The sequence below is a fragment of the Metarhizium robertsii genome (genome assembly GCF_000187425.2).
Source record: "Metarhizium robertsii ARSEF 23 chromosome Unknown MAA_Scf_4, whole genome shotgun sequence".
Lineage (NCBI taxonomy): Eukaryota > Fungi > Ascomycota > Sordariomycetes > Hypocreales > Clavicipitaceae > Metarhizium > Metarhizium robertsii.
The window spans coordinates 514329-534274 of record NW_011942182.1 but is presented as its reverse complement, the minus strand read 5'-3'; the positions used below and the strand labels follow the sequence as shown (position 1 = coordinate 534274).

General features: G+C 50.6%; 7 protein-coding genes across 7 annotated transcripts; 3 read left to right on the top strand and 4 right to left on the bottom strand.

Annotated features, from left to right (window-relative positions):
- Positions 1-4450: 4450 nt before the first annotated feature.
- Positions 4451-5020, bottom strand: MAA_09517 (uncharacterized protein; the record flags this gene model as incomplete). Its single annotated transcript, XM_007827515.1, has 1 exon — positions 4451-5020. One exon carries the CDS (start codon positions 5018-5020, stop codon positions 4451-4453), a length of 570 nt encoding a protein of 189 aa, XP_007825706.1.
- A 4383-nt stretch (positions 5021-9403) lies between these two features.
- On the top strand, positions 9404-10206 carry MAA_09516 (thioredoxin reductase; the record flags this gene model as incomplete). Its single annotated transcript, XM_007827514.1, has 2 exons — positions 9404-9532; positions 9595-10206. 2 exons carry the CDS (start codon positions 9404-9406, stop codon positions 10204-10206), a joined length of 741 nt encoding a protein of 246 aa, XP_007825705.1.
- Positions 10207-11306: 1100 nt separating this feature from the next.
- On the top strand, positions 11307-12780 carry MAA_09515 (protein kinase domain-containing protein; the record flags this gene model as incomplete). The annotated part of the gene is made up of 2 exons (XM_007827513.2): positions 11307-11943; positions 11996-12780. The coding sequence occupies 2 exons, from the start codon at positions 11307-11309 to the stop codon at positions 12778-12780; spliced, it is 1422 nt and encodes a 473-aa protein (XP_007825704.2).
- Positions 12781-12957: 177 nt separating this feature from the next.
- On the bottom strand, positions 12958-14697 carry MAA_11057 (uncharacterized protein; the record flags this gene model as incomplete). The annotated part of the gene is made up of 1 exon (XM_011413023.1): positions 12958-14697. One exon carries the CDS (start codon positions 14695-14697, stop codon positions 12958-12960), a length of 1740 nt encoding a protein of 579 aa, XP_011411325.1.
- Positions 14698-15680: 983 nt separating this feature from the next.
- MAA_09514 (Cytochrome P450 CYP58S1) lies at positions 15681-17447 on the top strand (the record flags this gene model as incomplete). Its single annotated transcript, XM_007827512.2, has 5 exons — positions 15681-15891; positions 15950-16095; positions 16210-16821; positions 17048-17214; positions 17276-17447. The coding sequence occupies 5 exons, from the start codon at positions 15681-15683 to the stop codon at positions 17445-17447; spliced, it is 1308 nt and encodes a 435-aa protein (XP_007825703.2).
- Positions 17448-18007: 560 nt separating this feature from the next.
- Positions 18008-18725, bottom strand: MAA_09513 (monooxygenase; the record flags this gene model as incomplete). Its single annotated transcript, XM_007827511.1, has 2 exons — positions 18008-18369; positions 18419-18725. The coding sequence occupies 2 exons, from the start codon at positions 18723-18725 to the stop codon at positions 18008-18010; spliced, it is 669 nt and encodes a 222-aa protein (XP_007825702.1).
- A 24-nt stretch (positions 18726-18749) lies between these two features.
- MAA_09512 (cyclohexanone monooxygenase) lies at positions 18750-19097 on the bottom strand (the record flags this gene model as incomplete). Its single annotated transcript, XM_007827510.1, has 1 exon — positions 18750-19097. One exon carries the CDS (start codon positions 19095-19097, stop codon positions 18750-18752), a length of 348 nt encoding a protein of 115 aa, XP_007825701.1.
- Between the last annotated feature and the right edge of the window lie 849 nt (positions 19098-19946).

Below are 19946 nucleotides of genomic sequence, written 5' to 3'. Positions count from 1 at the left end.
AACTTGCCGTCATAGGTCCTGGCGGTTAATTTTACCGCGGTCCTATGTAGCCCGCGGATGTGACCTTGCGGTCTGGTGCTCCGCTGCTTTGCTAGACTGTAAACAGATGATGAAGCGAGCCTTTGTCGGGCACGGTTTCTGACAACTCGACCAAGATGCATTGACGTCGCGTGCATCGGCAAGTCCGAATCGTTTCTAGTTTCTGGGGTTCTAGTTTGTCTGATAAAACATTGGCAAGGGGTACCAAGCCAGCGGTATTATTGCGGAGGTGATTGACGTGATGGATTTTCAGTGGCTCGTAAGAGTTAAATGGACCCCAAGCCACTTGGCATGTAAGTGTTTCAGATTCCTCTTTGTAATCAACCATTGCTGCAGACTCTATTATATAGACGACTGATTCATGTCAAAACGTTGTGCATCAGAGTTCATGCAAGGGTCAAATTGACGGTGGACTTGGTTACCTGGTCGAAACCATCCATCATGGACTCTTGCAATGTAATCGCCCCTCTTCCATCTCAGCCGAATATCTTGGTATGGGATCGCAACTCACTTCCTCATCAAGGTTCACGACTTGGTAATACAAAAGTTCCGGTTCAAAATACGAGGTAATAAACTTTTGAGGTTTGGATTTCGCTTCCATACAAATCCCTCATAATGATGGCCTAACCACATAACTAGCTGACTGCAGTGCAGAATGTCCCAGTGAACCGCGCAGGGCACGGCTCCATTGCTATCCGCCAATTGGAATATACAACTACCGGCGGATTATTATGTAAGTGAGAGTAGGAGAGAATAACGTTATGTCGGTTCCACACATGTATCAGTCGCCGGGGACTATGCTAAAGTGATCGCCGATCAGGGAAATAGGGCATGCCGAATTGGAACCAATAGTAGGTCCTGATTAACAAGCCCACTTTCTGTACTGGGAACACGCAAGGGCCCCCCCTTAGCGCGACAATGAATGTTCTAGACCCGTGGGACTTACGGAGTCGGCCTCTTTGTGCTCAAAATAGCCCGAGCGGCTCACTCAATGCCGAGCCCCACACCCTTCAAATCGTAGATGAAGAGTCCTACCGTTGACCTTTTTGTAGCACCGTTTTTACTTGGCGAAAGCTTATTCACGGCCAAATTTGCCTTTGGCACGCAACTTCCATACATATGTAGGTGTAGCGGCCTGGGCCTGGTGTCAAGATTAAGCCGCTTACCTAAGGCAACAGCCATTATTATACTACTATCTGCGAGGTAGCAGTATTCACCACGCTTCGACTCTTCTTCTCAAGTATTTGGACAGGGGGCACGTAAACAAGTACCAAATGGGAGCCAGCTCTTTCTCCAATCATGCTCGAGCTGTTGCTTTCTCGCGCATCCCCGAATGTGTATTTTATTATTGGCCAAAACGGGATCTGGGCCTTCAACCAAGTAGCTAGCAGCCTTATCGGACAACTAACCTAGGGACCTGAGGGCCACCGTCTCAGGACCTTCACCGCTACAGAAGCTCATCGCAGAGACTATCAATTTGCTTTAACCGGCTCATAATCTTCTCCTCCGACAGCATAAGTCTGGACTCATTCCACCACGGCGCTATACGGTTTGGGTAGCAAATACGAGCCAAACAGGCCATCTTCTCTTCTCCGCCAGAGAGCTCCTCATTGACCCTATTCCTGGTTTTTCTTTGACCACAGTCGACGGCTGCATCTGGGCGTGATGACGCATGGTAATGACTGTCCGTGAGCAACACTTGTCGTAAACGCTGGTTTTCGATGAATAGATCTCGGATCCGACTCCTCCGCAGCTGGCTGTCTAGTAACGTCTCTTTTGTACTCTTTTCTAGTTTCGCTATCCGATCCTCCATGTCTCTAATTTTGCCTTCTTCCCGTTGACGAAACGCTTGCTGTCTAGAATCAAAATGTGAGTTGTACACTCGCAAATGACTCGCCCACAAAGCAGGCTAGCATAGAGAGGCGGGAGCGTACTTACGCAGCTCGATTCTGGGCTTTTTTCCTTTTTACTTTTTCTTCTGACAAAGTTTTATTCTCATGCGGCCTTCTGTCGTTGTTGGGTTTTGCTACGTTGCAAAACGGCAGTGGCAATATTTGTGAATCCACACCCAAGAGTGCTGTGCTAGAAAATGTTTCACTACAGTGCCAATGTGAGAAGTCGAAAGCATCAGCGGTTAGGCTTGATGGGTGGCGCTGGGCTAATAGAGGACCCGATGTGCTGTCGTGACTACAAAGGGCCTCTTCATACGTGGTGCTTAAAAGGCCATCGGACTGGAATTACTCGTCAGTAACACAGCGATGGTACAAATTCTCTCCCCAAATACAGCCCTAGGAATATTCGACTCAAACATGCAAACTCAACGGGCTTCAAAATATTAGATAGTAGAGTTAATACCTTTGCGATAATGCAACTATTGGCAGAATCGACAAAGTAATCGCTGCTTATATGCGACGGTGGTGTGTATGAAGTAAAGTTGCATGACGAGGAGTCCCATGCAGTGGCAAGTGGTTCAACAACGTAATGACAATTACTACAGATATTAGTCATTCTGGAATAGATAAAAATAAGAAGGAACTGAGGCCAAGGAAATCTTTTCCCATGGGCAGACTCTAACCTATTTATATGAGAGTAATGCTATTCGAGGCAGTAAATCCACAAGTTGTCCGGAATAGGTCTAGGTCAATGTCCATGCGCCTATGCGCATGAACGCAGCCTAGGAATATCACATTACACAACTTCGCGGAACGCTAACAGCTTATCAGCTGAAATGAAGCGCAGCGTCCTCTCAAAGTTTTCCGCCCATGTTTTTAGTTTACTAATCGTAAGTTTTAGAAACTTCTATCTAGGTCTACTTTTAATTATATAATAGTATATTTATGAAATAGCAGTAGCGGTTAGTCTTTCCGAATAGTATTAGAAACGGCCTTCCGGGTCCGCCGCAGCTGGGATGGCTTTACGGTTACCAACTTTCTTATACGCATCTACTACTCGCAAATCAGCATGTAAATACTGCGCTGTCACTTGGGCACTAAAGGAGCATGTCTGTGCCGTGGTCGGCGCCCTCCTCCATATCTAGTGGTATTAAAACCTTGGAGCATACGAGCTGGGTTGCGCCTTGTTGAACTAGAGTTTGACACAACTACTGGACAGCACTGGAATGCCCGAGGTGACACTGGCACTCTGTATCCGTGAATTGCCAATGGCTCCGTGATAGGTTTTCAGGGCATGTCGGGCTGGGAAGTTGACCATCTCAGCATACGATATAATGCCAAATAACACGTCTACCACGGTACGCATTACATCATGACTACATGCGATGCACTTCTTACATGCTGACAATTGTGGTTTTCAGATGCGTTGTAGGCACCATCCCCAAACGCCTGGCAACAAGTACCATGTTGGGCTGGTCTGGAACAGAGTCATGCTATTCCAAGACGACGACTTGGTATAGGTTTTCCCCCCTTTGGGCTTTGGGGGTTTTCCCTGTACCATAATGCAAATGCAAAGGCAGTAGGGCATATTTATTAATGTCAGGTTACTTGGCAACGTATTCCACCTGCGAGTGCCACGCCCAGAATCCCCATGCGCAATAGCATGGCAACCACTATATATACATGAAGGGAACGCTTATGCCTGGGCTGCCCGGCCACGTGTTTAATTTATGTGGCCAACAAGTCCTTTGTCGGTGAAGCCCCTTTATCGGGCTTCACGGTCTGTTTGGCCTCTTCCGTGCAACATTGAACGTCTGTCGCTGCCAGCTGTTACCGTCGCCTTGAATCCTACCATGATGAGCACATGTGGCATCAAGTAAAAAGAGGAAACTGGCGCTGGTGTACTTGACCTATTGTCATCCTGAAGCTATCAACGCAGACCCAGAAGTGACGGCTGAATATAAAAGACGGGACGCCAAGGCAGAACAAGTCAATAGACGGCATTCTCAGTGACCTTGCCTTCCACTCCATCTCCCTTTCCTTCTAGTTTCATTCCTACCTCAACTATGGAAATAGGCACCAGGTTCCCGAGGTGCAAGATGGGCAGATAAATTATAATTATTTATAAATTATTATATTTTATGTAATCTGCCGGCGCTAGCCGCCTCAGCTCACACTTGCCCATCCTCGCCCTGCAGCAACCTTGTTGCCTCGCGATATGCCTTCAACGTTCCTCTCTCGGGCCCGTCATCCCAGTGGTCAGTCACTAAAACAATAGCGTCAAGTACACTTCACAGCTGGCAACTCTGTCCAACAAGTTCAAGAACCTCTTTGTAGTATTATGCACAGTTCAGCTTGAGCAGAGGCTATATAAAAGGTCTGGTTCATAAATACTAGTGATATTAACACGAAAAGCAGCCATCCCGTACACGGACTGCAAGTTTTTCTGTCCATCTTCCATCGCCCTTTACACAGCGCCCATTGACTCGCCGCATAAAGATCAAGGCTCTGGTTTGTGCCTAGCCGGACTTTAGGCCGCACTGCTCCTCGCAGTCACTGCAGGCAATGCAGGACTGGCTAAATGGGCAGTCAAAGCAGAGATCAGTCTTGACCTTGTCGCAGGCGGTATACGTCCAAGTCGGCTTCCAGTCCCTCTGTCGATGGACACATTGGCCCGGCTCAGAAGGGGGCGCCTCGTCAATCTTGTACGTCTTGGAGAGCATCCAGGGCTGTCTCTTGCCGTCCTCGCAGACAAAGGCGGCCTTGAACTCGCCGGGTCCGAGTTGCGCATTGTCAAACTCGACCGTGGCGATGTCGTCATAGCCTTGAGTCTGCTTCACGTAGGCCCAGGCCTTGAAGTCGGCGGCATAGGGATTGCAGGCGTCGGCCGGCCACATGCCGACCCATGGGCGGTGGCCGCCGCACTTGGGGTCCGGGGCATAGTAGTTGATGACGGTCTTGGTGGCTGTGAGCCAGTCGGATATGATGACATTCTGACTTCCGTCGGTAGGAACGCGTTGGGGGGCGGGCGAGCCGAGGACTGGCTGCAGGGCGCCCAGCACGAACACGGTTGCGGTTGAGAGGTACATGATGGGGGGGGAGAGAAGAGGTCTGGGGGTGTTGGTGTGTGACAAGGAGCTTGGAGGTGAAGAGTGTCTTGCTGGTCGGTCAAGATGGGACATGGAGGAATGTGCGGGCATCTTTATAGTAGCACCTTTGGCTACTTCGCTACGGCGTAGCTATTCGGCGTGCCGGGGGGCGACTTGGCACTCGACTGTATTCCACATCATGGTTAACAAGTCTGCCCGACCCGTGATGCTCTTCTGGGCTGACGAGATATCGCCAAGTGGTTGACCGTGCGAGTTTGGCCTAGCCTTGGCTGATGGCATGACTTGGTGGATCTATAGTATGTATATACTACGACTTGAAAAGAGCATCTCGGAAAAACGGGTCATAGCGGATGAGGGCTTAGAGGACGTGATATTATCGGATGAGCAATGCTATATCCCCTGCCTCTGGGTTCAGCGCGGATAATTCACTCTGCGCAAGCGGCAGGGAGGAATCACGCATGCGACATTCCTCCTCCCTCTCCTGCAAAGTCCCGATTCAGATGCTCGAATGCGTAAAAAAAAAAAGGCTTCATCTCTTGTGCTGGTGTTTCTGTTTCCACTTTTTATTTCATAAACATGCAGCCATGGTGACTTGCTTGCGTAGTCTTGGCATCTACGTGTTATATTATGTATCTGCACTCTCCGACAATGCCGGTTCGTGCAGGGTTGCCATGAGTCGTGAGCCCGTGGGCTTCATTTAAAAAGTATTGGACCCCATACCGTCTACGCGACGCATGTGATTGACTACTGGCCAGAAGCGTCTTGGAGACACCAGGCAATTGTCATGACTACTGGCTTACCAAGCGCCAGGGTGCAATGCCAGGGTGTGGCATTGAACTGCCGGAAATGCGCACACTGCCCATTTTTCCAAACGCCTCGCTAAAAGGATCACAGTCCCTATGCTTCACTTTTTCTAGCCGCATGTCTCATCCCGCAAGCTATAGATGAAAGACGTTGTCATCTTTAGAGGCGAGCGGGGGAGTTTGTAGACATTTCATCCGGTATTCCTCTTTGTACAGAGACAAGGACCAAACGCAACGATGGATGCGCTCAGCTATCATTGCACTCAAGAATATATTAAACCTTAACATCAGTGGGCGGGGCCAGCTACGAGGCACCTATTGATGCTTTGAGACTGAGTATGCGTCGACTGTGCACAGATGCAGCCGTACCCGATTCGGCGTTGCCAGTGTCCAGGACACCCCTTGTAAGCGTAGCAACGTATAATATCGATTGACTTGACATGTACCATGTTCCTGATACAATATACACAGCAACCCGCAACAGCTCCTCGACCAACTTTCTGCACCAGGCCTCCCTTGCCTAATAGGCCCAACACGCCCATACTCGGTGGAATTGCTCTTTCACACATTGGTCACATTCAGTTTACATGGCTTAATTCCCTTCAAAACATCAAGGTAGCGGCAGGGAAATCTGGGACAGATGAGAGCAAGGCGGACGCCCGGGAATGGATTAGAGAGGACCTAGTTATGCGAGGGGTATACTTGTACAGGCAGGGCAGTTGGGCATCTTGCTGTCGAGGTTGTATGAGCTCTATCGGCGAATCCAGCTGGCTAGGCCGACAAAGCTCCATTTCGCCGACAGAGACGATGTTGTCATTTAATGTTGCCCTTGCATTCTGGGCCAGATGGCATTTCAGGGCCTCGGAAGCATGTCCGAATTGACCGGCTCAAAGGTTCTCTCAGTCTTTATTAAACAGCTGGAAAGTATATCGTGGGGTATAGCTCAACGTTTCAAATATCCATTACCGAGTCTGAAAAGGGATAAGTAGCTTCAAATAGAGGGGTTATGCCATGATGATGATCCGTCCGAGTGACAGGCTGAAGTTTGTTAATAATCAGCTCAAAACTTGACATGGCCCCTCGGTGTGAGCAGATTGTAGGTCCTCGTCCCCGTTTGTAACAAGAGCATGGTAAAGAAGGGACAGCGCATGTGCGTGACAGGCGCCGTAGTGTCGTAGACCGTCTTGTGAGCTGGTACTTTTGATTCCTCCCATTATGTTACACGGAAATGGCTGGTTACACAAGGGCTACGGTCACGAGACCTAGGGCAAAGTCCCTCACCGAGTTCTTGTATCTAAAGACGTCTTTGACCTTCAAGGCCTTGAGGAAAATCAAGGCCCTTTGATACCAAAGACTGCTATTAGTTGAATTGAGCTAAATTGCTCCAAGCCGTCTATTGAGCCCTTGTCACATATTATCAGCATGCAGCCGTCAAGTCGAACTAGCCCCTAGCTTTGTCAAGCATGAACCAGCTTGATGCATAAACCTAGGGAAATAGCCAGACGCAACTTGTGGAGTATTCGATTCCACAGCAGCTCCAGCACCCCAATGTTCGCGTCGTAATCAATGTCCATGTCTCGCCAAAGGCCCTTGTCTCCTCTTCTCCACCAACAGTTCCGGTCGCCCACATTCCGATGCCACATGCAATTTCGGGCCACATGCGATTTCGGAATCAACGTCGGCTGGGTGCCAACTAGTAGGATCAATATTATTACCAAAGTTGTGAACATGGCCCTTGTATTCCGCATATTCCAAGTGGAGGCACCACACAAGTATGGTACCCCCATCGGCCTTTAAACTCAACACTGGTGCCTCCATTCCTGCCGTCGGACTTTGTGAGACGCCCGAGGCTACAAAGTGAGAACGAAAACTGAGTGAGCGTCGGAACATGGCCAGCAAACCCGGGCGAGGTTGGAAAGGCCGTTGAGCACGCTCTCAAGTCTGGCTACAGGCACATTAACTATGCGCTTATTTACCCCAATGGTGTGCTGCATCTCCCCAACAAGCCCAAAGAGCATCATCTATCAACTTCCGCCCAGTGTGACAAGGGCTAGAGGCTTGGAGCAACATAACTCAATTCATATAATAACAGTCTTTGGTATCAAAGGTTCTTAGTTTTCGTTAAGGCCTTAAGGGACCGAAGATGTCTATTTATACAAGAAGTCGGTGAGGACCTTATGCCCTAATCCCGTGACCGTGGCCCTTGTGTAACCAGTCATTTCCGTGTAACACCCAGTGAAAGAAGTAGGAGGTGCCATTAATAGATCTGGCGTCCCTCGAAAAGAAATCTTCAAACAGACTTTCTTGACCTATACCTTGTGCACTGGCCAGTATAAGTGAATTCATGCCGTCATCCACGTCATTGTTGCTGACCGTAGCCAGACGCCTTATACCTAATAAAACATCTAACCTCCTTCCCGTGAACCCAGACGGCATGCGTTCTTTTAATCGCTCCTAGGATTAGTAAGATACCTGGAGGCAGATGGAGGCGGTCTACTACTCCGGAAAGGCCAAGGTGATCGGTGTGTCGAACTGGAGCGTGCCATACCTAGAGCACTTGAAGAAGATGTGGACGGTGACGCCAGCCGTGAACCAGGTACATGTTTTGCCCTTCCCACCGTCCCCTAGATGCTCATGTTGTTAAGCTAGTCCGTCACTGCGAGCCGGATCGAGCAGAACCTCAAGGTGGTGCAGTTATTAAAAGAGGTCATGGGGGTATTAAACGGCATGGCTGTAAGTGGTAAGCAGAAGAGAGTCAATACTCGGGCCTGGGGTCATGATTTGTATGTTCCCCCGCGGGCTCATACTATAAAAGGGGCATGCAAACTGACGTGTGCGACAGGGAATTAAGGACTGGTATAGGCGGGTGCCGAATTAGTTGGGAGACTAGTGTTCTCATCTCGCCTCTCGGGAGCAGGAAGAGTTTTGTATCGGTTATTCTCTGTACGATTCTGGAACCTTTATTGGAGGAGGGATCAATAGGCTGTGGCTTTGCGTCGAGCGAGATGGTCGCTTAATCCGCGTAGAAATTTTGGTGCTTGGGGCGTTTCCTGCCCGTCATATAGTCTGTGGCAGAATATGACTCGAACTTAATACTTGGATAGTAGGAAATTATGAGGTTGCAGCTGTTTCAGTGCAGAACAGAATATTCATATAAACGGACCTATAATCAAATGGGTTGAGTTGATCGAGGTCAACCGTGGTAAGCAAGCATCACTGTCGTTATCAAGTTTGATGTCGCTATGCCAAATTTTTGGTAATTTCGTTTGTCAAGATGCTTGTATCTAGCCGGTTTAACCTCTGGGGACGCTGCCTTGCCTAATTGTTGATACTAGGATCGAACCATTTCCATCCTGTAATTCATGCGGCGCAGTCGGCGATTCCGTTTTCGGATTCGCCCCATTAGTCGGTGATTCCGTTTTCGTTTTCGGATTCGCTCCATTCGCTCCATGGGCCTGTCACGTCTGGCCGGGAGCTGAACTTCAGACGGCCAGGCGCCAAGTCACCCTTCATCCAATATATGCAACTGCCGCTCCTCACTTTTCTTTTCAATAAAAATATGGGACAGTCTTGCATTACCGAGGACTTTGTTGCATCACTCGCGCAACTACTCAATACAGCGCAGGTCCCGTGTGTTCTTTGGGGCCACGTTCTCCTCCGCATTCACGGAGTTCCAACCATTGTTGGCGTAAGCGGTCCCCCCCATCCTCTTCTCTCCCAAGTTCACAGAATACTTACTGTTATCTCCAGGCAGTAGATTTTGTGGTCCCAGATGAGTTACTCTTAGTTGCCACACAAGCTCTCACACCTCACGAGAAGCTGATACCTTGTCCCGATGGCAAGGACTGCGACATCATCTCGCCGAGCCGGCCGACTCCTGCTCCTGAGAGCCACCTACATATCGAGGGAGCCGAAGAACCGGTCGGCCTTTACTCCCAGTCCGCAACTCTATGGTTCTTACCGCCCCTACAGGCAGCCCTGACAACGCCGGATAGAGGCCAACTTCCACCTTACTATGCCCTTGCCTCGGATAAGTCTATTCTGCCTCCTTACAGGCCAGGGAGAGGCTCTGGGTTCTTCAAGTCGACGATTCACCCTGTTGTTACTGTTCCCTCACATGTTCTGCTTGAAGCCTTTATGCGTTTTTGTGCGCGCTATGTGAACACACCCGCTGGCGGCTTCTCTATTAGCATGATTGCTTATGTGGGGCTTTATATTGATGATGATGGGTACTTGGATCTCAAGAAGCTCTCAGAGCCACTATCTTCATCTTATCTGGCGCTTAGAGAAGGGAAGATTCCTGTCCGACAGTGGGTGAACGAGCTGAAGAAGCTACTTGGGGAGCCTGGATTATTAACATGACATTACTAGATGCTGCCATCGGACAATTCTTTTTATTCTAGCTAGATTTAGTCAGAATCGGAGGACTAATGTGAGCTACTTTGCATGTATTTATAGTAGGATGGTCTTTTCAACGTCAAATCCATCAGCCTGCGCGAAGTAATACCCTCGCTGATTAGCCAGCAGCCTTAGCATCCCTGCGCCACTTTCTCGTTCTATCTCAACATCGCAGTTATAATGCGTGTGCCCGAAAGCCCACACCTTGACTTTAATACTATTAAAGCATTGTTCGTTTACTAGGTCCGTAGAAAATCCGCTGATAATAGGGCTCATCACATGCTTGGGATCTGAAACGCCAGGAAGCCGAGATGGACTCCAGTAAGTAAGAATAATGATGCTGGTGGCATCACAGTGGTCCTCGAGCTTGGCTACCTCGTCATTTAACCAGCTAAGATCGCGCCGATGGGCGTTATTGTGATCCGCCACCGTCCAATCGTGAATAAGAAAGAAATCATTCAGGCCCATCTCTACGGTCATTTGGCTTTCTTCGGGGATATGAGAGAAAAGACTGCAGCCTAGGATGACAGTATCTGACCCTGGTGGGCGATACGTCCCGCGATCAAGCACCGCAAAGTGGCCGATCGAACTGTCGCGTTCGACTTGTTCCTCAAATACACTAAGAACAGCGATAGTTTTTTCCCAGTTCGAGTGATATGCTTCGTGATTCCCTGGAACGAAGAAAATAGCCTGAAATTGACAAAGATGTCTCGTTAGGAAAGCGAGAATATCGTCTTTGTGGGCAACGACATTGCCAATATCGCCGAGGAGGGCAGATATGGTGCCTTTGGACGAATGGTATACAGGTCGCAGGCCTTTGGAGATTCAAGGGGCAAATCAGAGAGAATCTGAATGTCCATGACGGCACGCTTTGGCAGGCATTTGGTGGTGAACGGTCAGCGGTGGTGTGTACCCTTGTTGCCTTTTTGAGACCGATCACGTGATCGTAAGAATGGGAAAGAGTGGGTCAAGGACCTTGTTTGCTGGTAACAATTGCTTGCCGTCTTCCCTGAGCCAACTACATCGTGATGGGAAGAAAGAATAAACGTCTTCGTTGTCAATAAATGCATTCGAAAACCCGCTTCAGTGCGCTGAGTAGCGCTGCCCGAAATTTGTCCAGTTTTGCCCAGCCAAGGCTTCACCAGTCACCATCACTCCTACGTGCATTTACGCGCCGACCATACGCGATCAGTCGGTCAACTTTCACACGCTCCTATTCCACAATAATAGCGCCACACGAATACGAGTGGATTGACGGTGCGGAGCGCTTAGAAAACTACACAACTGGCGGTTACCACCCTACACAAATTGGAGACATCTATCGCGATCGATATGAAGTGATAGACAAACTGGGCTATGGAGGGTGGTCAACCGTTTGGCTGGCACACGACTTTCGAAAGAAGCAGTACGTTGCCTTGAAGGTGGGCATTGCAGACTCCTTGCCCCATGAAGTTGCGGTTCTTCATGTCCTTGGCAAGCAGACAACGGTTCCAGGCTCCGCGGCCATTCCACGGGTGTTGGATGAGTTCCGGATCCAAGGCCCCAACGGCTCCCACCCTTGTTATACCACAGCTCCTGCGCTCTGCAACCTTCGGGAGAGCTCATTCAGCCGTTTGTTTCGCCTTGACGTTGCTCGTGCCCTAGCTTACGAGCTCACTCTTGCTGTTGCCTACGTGCATTCAAGAGGCTATATCCACGGAGGTGCGTGACATGATGGAAAATCGACGTTACTCGTACTGATACTACACATTAGATATCCATCTTCGTAATGTGTTGGTTAGTGCGCAAAAGGACTTCAATCAGCTGTCCGTTGCACAATTTCGTGAGGAATACGGCGAACCTGAATCATACCCCGTCAGACGAGTAGATGGACATCCTCTCACCCCTAATGTGCCTCCAAGAGCGGTAGTGCCACTTTGCATTGAAAAGAAAGCCCCTGAGTTTACGCTACAAGACGCACATATTCTTCTGAGCGACTTTGGAGAATCGTTTGCTCCGGCAGAAGAGCCTCGTCTAGGTAAAGACTGCCATACACCAGTGGATTTTCGACCCCCGGAAGCTCGTTTTGAACCGAATATCCCTCTTTCCTTCTCCGCAGACGTTTGGAGTCTCGCAACTGCCATCTGGGATATTCTAGGTATGCAAGCCCTTTTTAGTAGCGCCTTTTATTCAGATGCGAAGGTCATGTGTCAGATCGTCGACACCTTGGGGCCATTGCCTTCCGACTGGTTCGAAAAGTGGGAAGATCGAGGGGACTTCTTTGATGCTAAAGGAAAACCAACACCAGGCCGATATGTATGGCCGAAAATGCAAGAAGCCTTTGAGGAGCGCGTGCAACAGTACCGACGGGATGATAATATGGGCGAATATTGCGAAGAGGAAACAGCGGCCATCTTGGACATGATGGTCCAAATGCTCAGATATAGGCCTGAAGAGCGGCCGACCGTACAGCAAGTTCTACAATCGGACTGGATGGTGAAGTGGGCGCGCGCAGATTACAGCGGTGTCATCGGTGCCTCCATACCTTTTGAGCATTGAAAATCGGTGACAATGATATCTGCTAATTCCTGATAGAGACTAAAGGGTATATCGAAAGGGAATCGTTCAGCGTCATTCCCTCGTATAAGGTGAGACAAGCTATCTAATGTACGACTGAATGCAGAAAAGTCGCTGGAGCTTTCAATACGAATAATGTCAAGTTAGCCTAGGCGGACATCAACACCACGTTTTGCACTCTCCACCACACATACAGTCGCTGCTCAAATCCAGCACATGTCCACTTGACGCGACACGATGACGGAGAGAGGCGGCTCTTCGGCGCAGCTCTCCACACATGGCTCGCGCCGCGCTCGCATATGCAACCTGCAGGTCATTGTGTGCCTGATGTGTGCCGTTCCCGGTTGCCAGGGTTCGCAGAGCCTCTGCGTACGCCTGCTCACGAGCTGCGTGGTCCAGCCGCGCCATGCCCCTGGATGACGGAGGCAGATGGCTGAATCGCGACCTCGCTGCATCACGCATTCTCCGCAAATCCGCGGCGTCGTCGGGGGCAATTCGCCTGTGCCCACACACGCTGGCCATGACGACGGTGGCTTCACATGAAGGCCGCATCGGGCAAGCACACAAGTTGCCTGCTGTGCGTTCAAAGGTCGCGCACGCACTCCCCGCGACTACCCCAATGTCAACGGCTGCTCTTGCATCTCGAAGCACCACGGCCTCGAGCGCGTCACATACCATGTCCATGCTGGCGGCGACCCCTTCATACCCAGCGTGAGCACCGACTGCAAAGTAGCAGTTGTCCAGGCATCCCCTCCTGGCGTCACTGCACAGGTCGCCCGCATCGTGGCTGAGGGCTGCCATGATGTATGTCCACAACGAGACCGGTTCCTCGCCATCCGTGCCGCCGCCAAGTTCATGGTGCATCGTGACGTTCCAATGGGCTCCAAAGGACCACGCACGCAGCCGCAGAGCGCGCATCAAGCCCAGCGTCGACACACACCCGGCATGCCAGTCCATAATCCCAGGCCACCGGCGCATCAGCTCGTCAGCGGCAATCACCCACCGGCCCAAGCTTGCATGCCGTGCAGCCTCGCTGGCGTACGCGGTGAAGTCGCTGGCCTGGACACGGCCGTGGTCCAGCGCGGTGAGGTACGTCCCAAGCAGCAACATCTCCAGCCCATCCGCCAGCAGGTTGACATGGTTGTTCATGAACAAGTAATGCAGCCACACTGTTTCGACGGACCCGCGCGAGCCCCTGTTGATTTCTCGACTGGCTTTGCCGCTGGCCTGCACAATCTCGCGACGGCCCGGCCCAGCCAGCCACATGGCATCCGCGAGTATCTGACGTGTCACGCCGATCCACGCGCCGCGTTGATATGCGAATTCTAGCAGATGCTCCTGCTCGGGGGTGGCGTTGTGACTGGCTGTCCCTATTTGGACCGACACTTCGGAAGAGAGGGACTTTGCCCGTCCCGATGCCGATGACCCGAGTTGCGACACGAATGCCGACGTGTCGTTGCCGCAAGAACACCAGGTTGCTAACGGCCCGTTATCATCCTCGACCGCGTGCCCGTCAACCCGCGGCCTATACCTGCTCGTCCTTGTTCCATGCTCGCCGCGCAATTCCCTCGCTGCCGCATCCAGCGCCCACGATGCCCATCCGTGCTTCAAGGCGTATAGCCCAAGCGTGTTGCACATGTCCGCCCTGCGACACTTCTGGCTGCATCCGGGCGCGCGTTCTGCTTTGCCGACGTGTACCACGCTTCTACTACCGTCTAGCAAATGCGTAATGACGGTGGTGTCACGGCGTGCAAGCTCTTCCTGTAGACGCATGAGAAACTCGCTCGAGACGTGCCGTGGTATCCCCCATTTACAGCCAGCGCAGTCCGTCTCTCCCGCCCAGCAAATACTCATCTTGCATGTCGCGCACAAGCTCATTGTCTCATCAACATGTTCCATGTCTTCCTCTCCTTTATACACGTGTACAGCTTCCCAAGTGTCACAACTGGCAGCTGTGGATTGCACTTGATCGTTGTGACAGGGGCTTCTGATGAGGGTTTGTGAATAGTTTCAAATTCAATCTAATAGTTGTCTTTGGATTTGATTTGAAAGGTCTTTGGGGAAGTGAATCCAGGGTCCCGACCTGTAGCTCGTATATATACATGATAACCCAGGCGTGTGTAGCCTGACCTGGGCGACTGCGGCATCTAGGTCATAGCTGCTTTGGGCTTTCACCCTGGCAGCCCTGACCTGACCTTGCGGCCTCTTTGTGGTCCGCAACCATGCATCCGTGCTGATGCAGCCGGTTCGCCCACACATTGTGCTACCTTTTCATATGACAGTCGCTGGTTGAATCCATCCGTCCAAGGAGTTGCCAACGTGCCTTGTATACATCTTGTCACCACATTGGGGGCGAGGCAAAATTCATGGGGGGCACTGGTGGGCAAATCCTCATTGCGACTGGCTGCAACCCTTCGAGTGCTGGTGTGATTGATGCCACGGAGGAACTTGAGGGGGCCGCGTGTGCCGACGAGTTTGATACTTTCCTCTCATTTATTGGCTATTGCCAGACTGTTTCTAACGGCAAAGCTTGGAGGGTCACATACTTCTCTGTTCGCACCCATGTGGCCGGCGAATAAATTGTGACAAGGGCTAGATTCTAGGGCTTGGAGTGGTAACAACTCAATTCAAGAATAGTCTCGAAGGATGTCCAAAGGCCCTTGGTTCCTCGTCTACGAGAGGAGGGCAAAAGCTAGATTATACTCCGTACCCCGTACTCCGTATCCATGAAAGAAACCGAGATGCCCGAGGCCTCCAGCTGGTCCGTGATGGTTTCGTGTAACCGTGTTGGGCTTTTGTTGAGTCCCAACCGTGCAACATGAACGGCACAATCATCCAAGCCTCGAGTCCTCCTAGCACCTGCACTTTCACAAATTTCCGTCATGATTCATGACGTGCTTCGCCTCTGGGTCGTTGTCATCATTCTGGCCTCATGGCTTGGCCTCAAATCCGCATATCGCTTGTCCTTTCACCGCTTGGCGGGGTTTCCTGGCCCAAAATTAACAGCATGCACACAATTGTACGAGTTCTTCTACAATGTGGTCCGACCGGGTAAATTCCTGTTCAAAATCGAAGAGATGCACCAGCAATACGGTCAGATATACACCTCCGACAGCTTTCAAAGCGGCTACGCACTAAACACAGCTTGCAGGCCCCCTTGTTCGCATCAACCCCCGAGAAGTTCATGTTCGCGATCCGTCCTTCTACGATGAAATCTATGCTTCGAGTCGCCGAACGCGCGACAAAGACGCCAAGTTTGTGCCGACGTACGCCCTGCCCGACTCCATGGTGGCCACTGTAGGTCATGAACTGCACCGCTTTCGACGAAGTATTTTGAAGGACTTCTTTTCTAGGCGCGCTGTCCTGGAACTCTCTGAAGTAATCAATGAGCGCGTGCAAAAACTTATGCAGCAATTCGGGGAATTTGAGAGGAATCAATCTGTGCTATGCCTGGATGATGCTTTCGCAGCACTACCCTCGGATATCATCACGTCTTACTGCTGCGGAAAGCACGGGGGATTTTTAGAGGATCAACATTTTCGCAATGATATTCGTCGTGCTACGGCGGATGCCATGGAGTTTGGTCATATTTGCCGGTTCTGCCCTTGGCTGGTGTATGCACTGCGCCTCCTTCCACCTCGAGTCATCTCAAACCTCATGCCAGGAAAAGCAGCAGTATTCAAGTTCCTAGCCTCACTCTTGGACGACCCAACCACGGCCACGCATGAAAAAACGCCACCTATTCCAACGACGGGCTCCCAGCCGGCAAGGAAAACCATGGTCGCCGCCTTGGCGGATCCTAGTATTCCACTGAGGGAACGAAGCTATAACCGACTGCAGGATGAAACGTTTGCCATTATTGCCGCTGGTACAGAAACGACGGCTCGTGTTTTGACAGTTGCCGCTTACCATCTCGCCCGGGATGGCGACCTTCGAGATACGCTGCGGGCGGAATTGAAGAGGGTGATGCCCACGCTGGATGCGAGGCCGACCTGGCCTGAGCTTGAAAAGTTGCCCTACCTGGTAGGTAATCGCATGACTGAGATGGTGACGTTGCTCATCGCGGATGACTAGAGCGGCGTTGTTGATGAGTCCTTACGCCTGTCGTACGGATTGACAGGACGGTTCCCCGTGTTGCGCCAACAGAGGCTCTAAAATACAAATATTATGTTATTCCCTCTGGGGTGCGTGATAAAAGCCCTTGTCTTGAGTTTGTGTCTTTCAACTGCTAATATACGTGTTGATTAAGACTCCAATCAGCAGCTCTAGCTATATCCTCCACCGGGACGCTTCTATTTTTCCCGACCCGGAACGATTCGACCCCGAAAGATGGGTCAAGGCGGCACAGAATGGAGATAATTTGAAGAAGTACCTGACTTCATTTACGAGGGGGAGCAGAGCCTGTATCGGCATAAAGTAATTGTCCTGGACGTATTAACAACTTTGGCTCTGACTTGGTAGCTAACTAGAAATTTAGCCTCGCGTACATGGAGTTATTCTTGACCGTTGCTCATCTTCTTCGTCGTTTTGACATGGAACTCTACGACACGGAGGAGGAAGATGTCCGAATTGTGCGAGATATGAATATGGGATATACGAGACGGGGTAATCTGAGAGTTTACGCCAAATTGTCATTAGCGGAAGGGTAGGGGTGGCTTGCCCTGCAGTTAGCCGGCTGTGGGATATTCTTGGATCTGCTGTTGAGGAAATGCCTGCCAGGTATTTTGAAGAATTTTGCCCTGGCATTGGGATTAGAGGCAAGTTTATTCTTTCCAAGTGTGCCCTCTTTTTAAGCTGTTTGGTCACAATCGTCGGTGGACTTAAAGACGATGACGAGCATGGCAAAACCACTGTGCTCACCTTGAGTTTCCAGATTCTGCATGAACTACCCTTTAAAGGAGATAGCGGCATCGAGTCTAACCGAACAGAACGACTTGTACAATCTAGTGTCAAATAATACTGTAGCGGATGCTACAGTATTCAATACAACCATACATGCTAAGATATAAACGTAAAACCAAAAAGACACCCAAAAAATGCCTTAAAATACAGCATTGTAAAGCACTTTACATGAGTTTGAGTCATTTCATGAAAATCGGTGCAAAATCGGACACTACAGCTAGAGGAGCAAAGGCAATACCTACAACATTCAGTGTCGAAATACGAGTCTCTTCAGCCACTATCCCGATATTTTGACACCCCTCGGATTTCACGGCTTCCCTTCCCCAGAAACCTGGAAATCACCCCATTCAACTGTCGCCATGCGATGCTGGTATTCAACAACAGTGCCATACCAGTTATTCGCGACGAGACCATCGGCATTCTTATACCAACCGTCGCAGCTCAGATCAGCAATCGCGCTCTTCGCCAAATGATCTCGGATTTCACGATTATAAGCACCCATGCGTGCGACAAGAGGAACAACTGTGAAATGACCACCACTGGCTTGTGCTTTGATGACGGGGGCGATCAGGGTGTGAATATATCGAGACTGGGCTTCAATCATGAGGATAATCGAGTTGTGGCCCAGTTCGCGTTGGGCCCGCGCATCATGGCGAAATTCGGGAGATGCTCAACCGTCATGCCCAGGTAGGCGCGAGCGTCGCCATGCTCATGATACCCGCGGGAGATATGTTGTCAATGGGGTTCGTCTGAAGCGTGCCGTTGTCCCGACGTATGGCGGGAAAGCAATCGTCCGAGATGATGACGCACTTGCAACCGGGTGCGTAGTCGGGAGTCGGTTTCCTCTTCAAGACCGCATTGTCTGGAATTTGCTTGTTCATCATATCGAGACACAGCTGCCTTGCCAAGTCATTCACCAGGGAGGCGACGTCAACTATGGACTCATACAGGGTCTCGTGGATATCCATCAGCGAGGCACGGTACCGTCTGCGAACACCAGGAGCATGTCTGTATATCGCTCGCATTGTTTCGCTAATAGGTTTGTCGGCTCATGGAATGATCCAGTTTGGCGATCGCTGGAAGACGGTGACGCCCTGGGCAATGTCGACGATTTCTGGTAGGATCTGCGCTGCGGTCGCGCCGTTGCCAATCATGGCTACCTTTTTGCCCTTCAAGTCATAATTTGGACCCCACCGCGCCGAGTACATCATTCTGTCCTGTAAGGAATCTAGTCCGGTGATGTTTGGATATCGTGGTACGTTCAGCTGGCCGACTGCCGATATGGCAAAGTCGCTTGTGACGGTGTAGGGCGCCCCATATTCGGTAGCTTTCCTGCCGAGGACTGTGAGAGACGTCTCCCACTGGTGAGTAGAGTCATTCCACGTTGTGGCTTCCATTTCAGTGTTGAAGCGGATGTATTGGTAGAGACCCCGTTTCGGGCTACCCGAATCAGGTACGAGAGGATTTCTTCCTGTCCTGGGTATTCTCGAGTCCAGTCTCGTATTGCATACGTATGTATGAAGTGCTTTGTAAATCTCTGCATTACATGGTGCGCTCTACAGAGTAGGCAGTCATGAGTCATGACGCCACACCCAGTTGCCTAAATGCTGTGGACAGTTGTTGGGCGAACAATGGCCAAACTCTCTGCTGCATGGGACAAACGGTGCCTGAATAGGAGGGTGTCACACGGCCAAGGCCTGGACAAAGGCATCGGCCAACACCGGTGACACAACAACAAAGAAAAGCATCGGGAGAACCCGGACTCGGACCTGAAGCAAGGGCCGCCTCAGGTACTAGCCCTCACCAAGTTCTTATATTTATATAGAGCTCTGGTCCTTCAAAACCTTGAGGAAAACCAGGGACCTTTGATACCTTGACGTTGCTTATGATATCGATATCCAACTACTGTTCCAAGCTCAGTTGCCCTGCCCTTGTCACTGAAGATTCTCTTTGTTGAGGCCGTGGCAGATGGTAGCTGCGTTTTTTCACTGGGAGAGCAGGGGAGACAGAGACCTGCAGAACAAAGCCGGTGGGCGATGAACTGAGTCTGCGCCTGCCGCAACAACAGTACTATTACGACATGATCTCAGACTATCGGTGAACAACATGGACGAGCTAGGGGTTCGGGTGTCCTGGGACAATTCACCCGTCCTCTGTTGGTTCACTGAAACTTGTGCAGACTTGTATTCATAGACATATCGATGCAACTTGTGCACCTGCAGTGACAACGGTAAGCTCCAGGACTT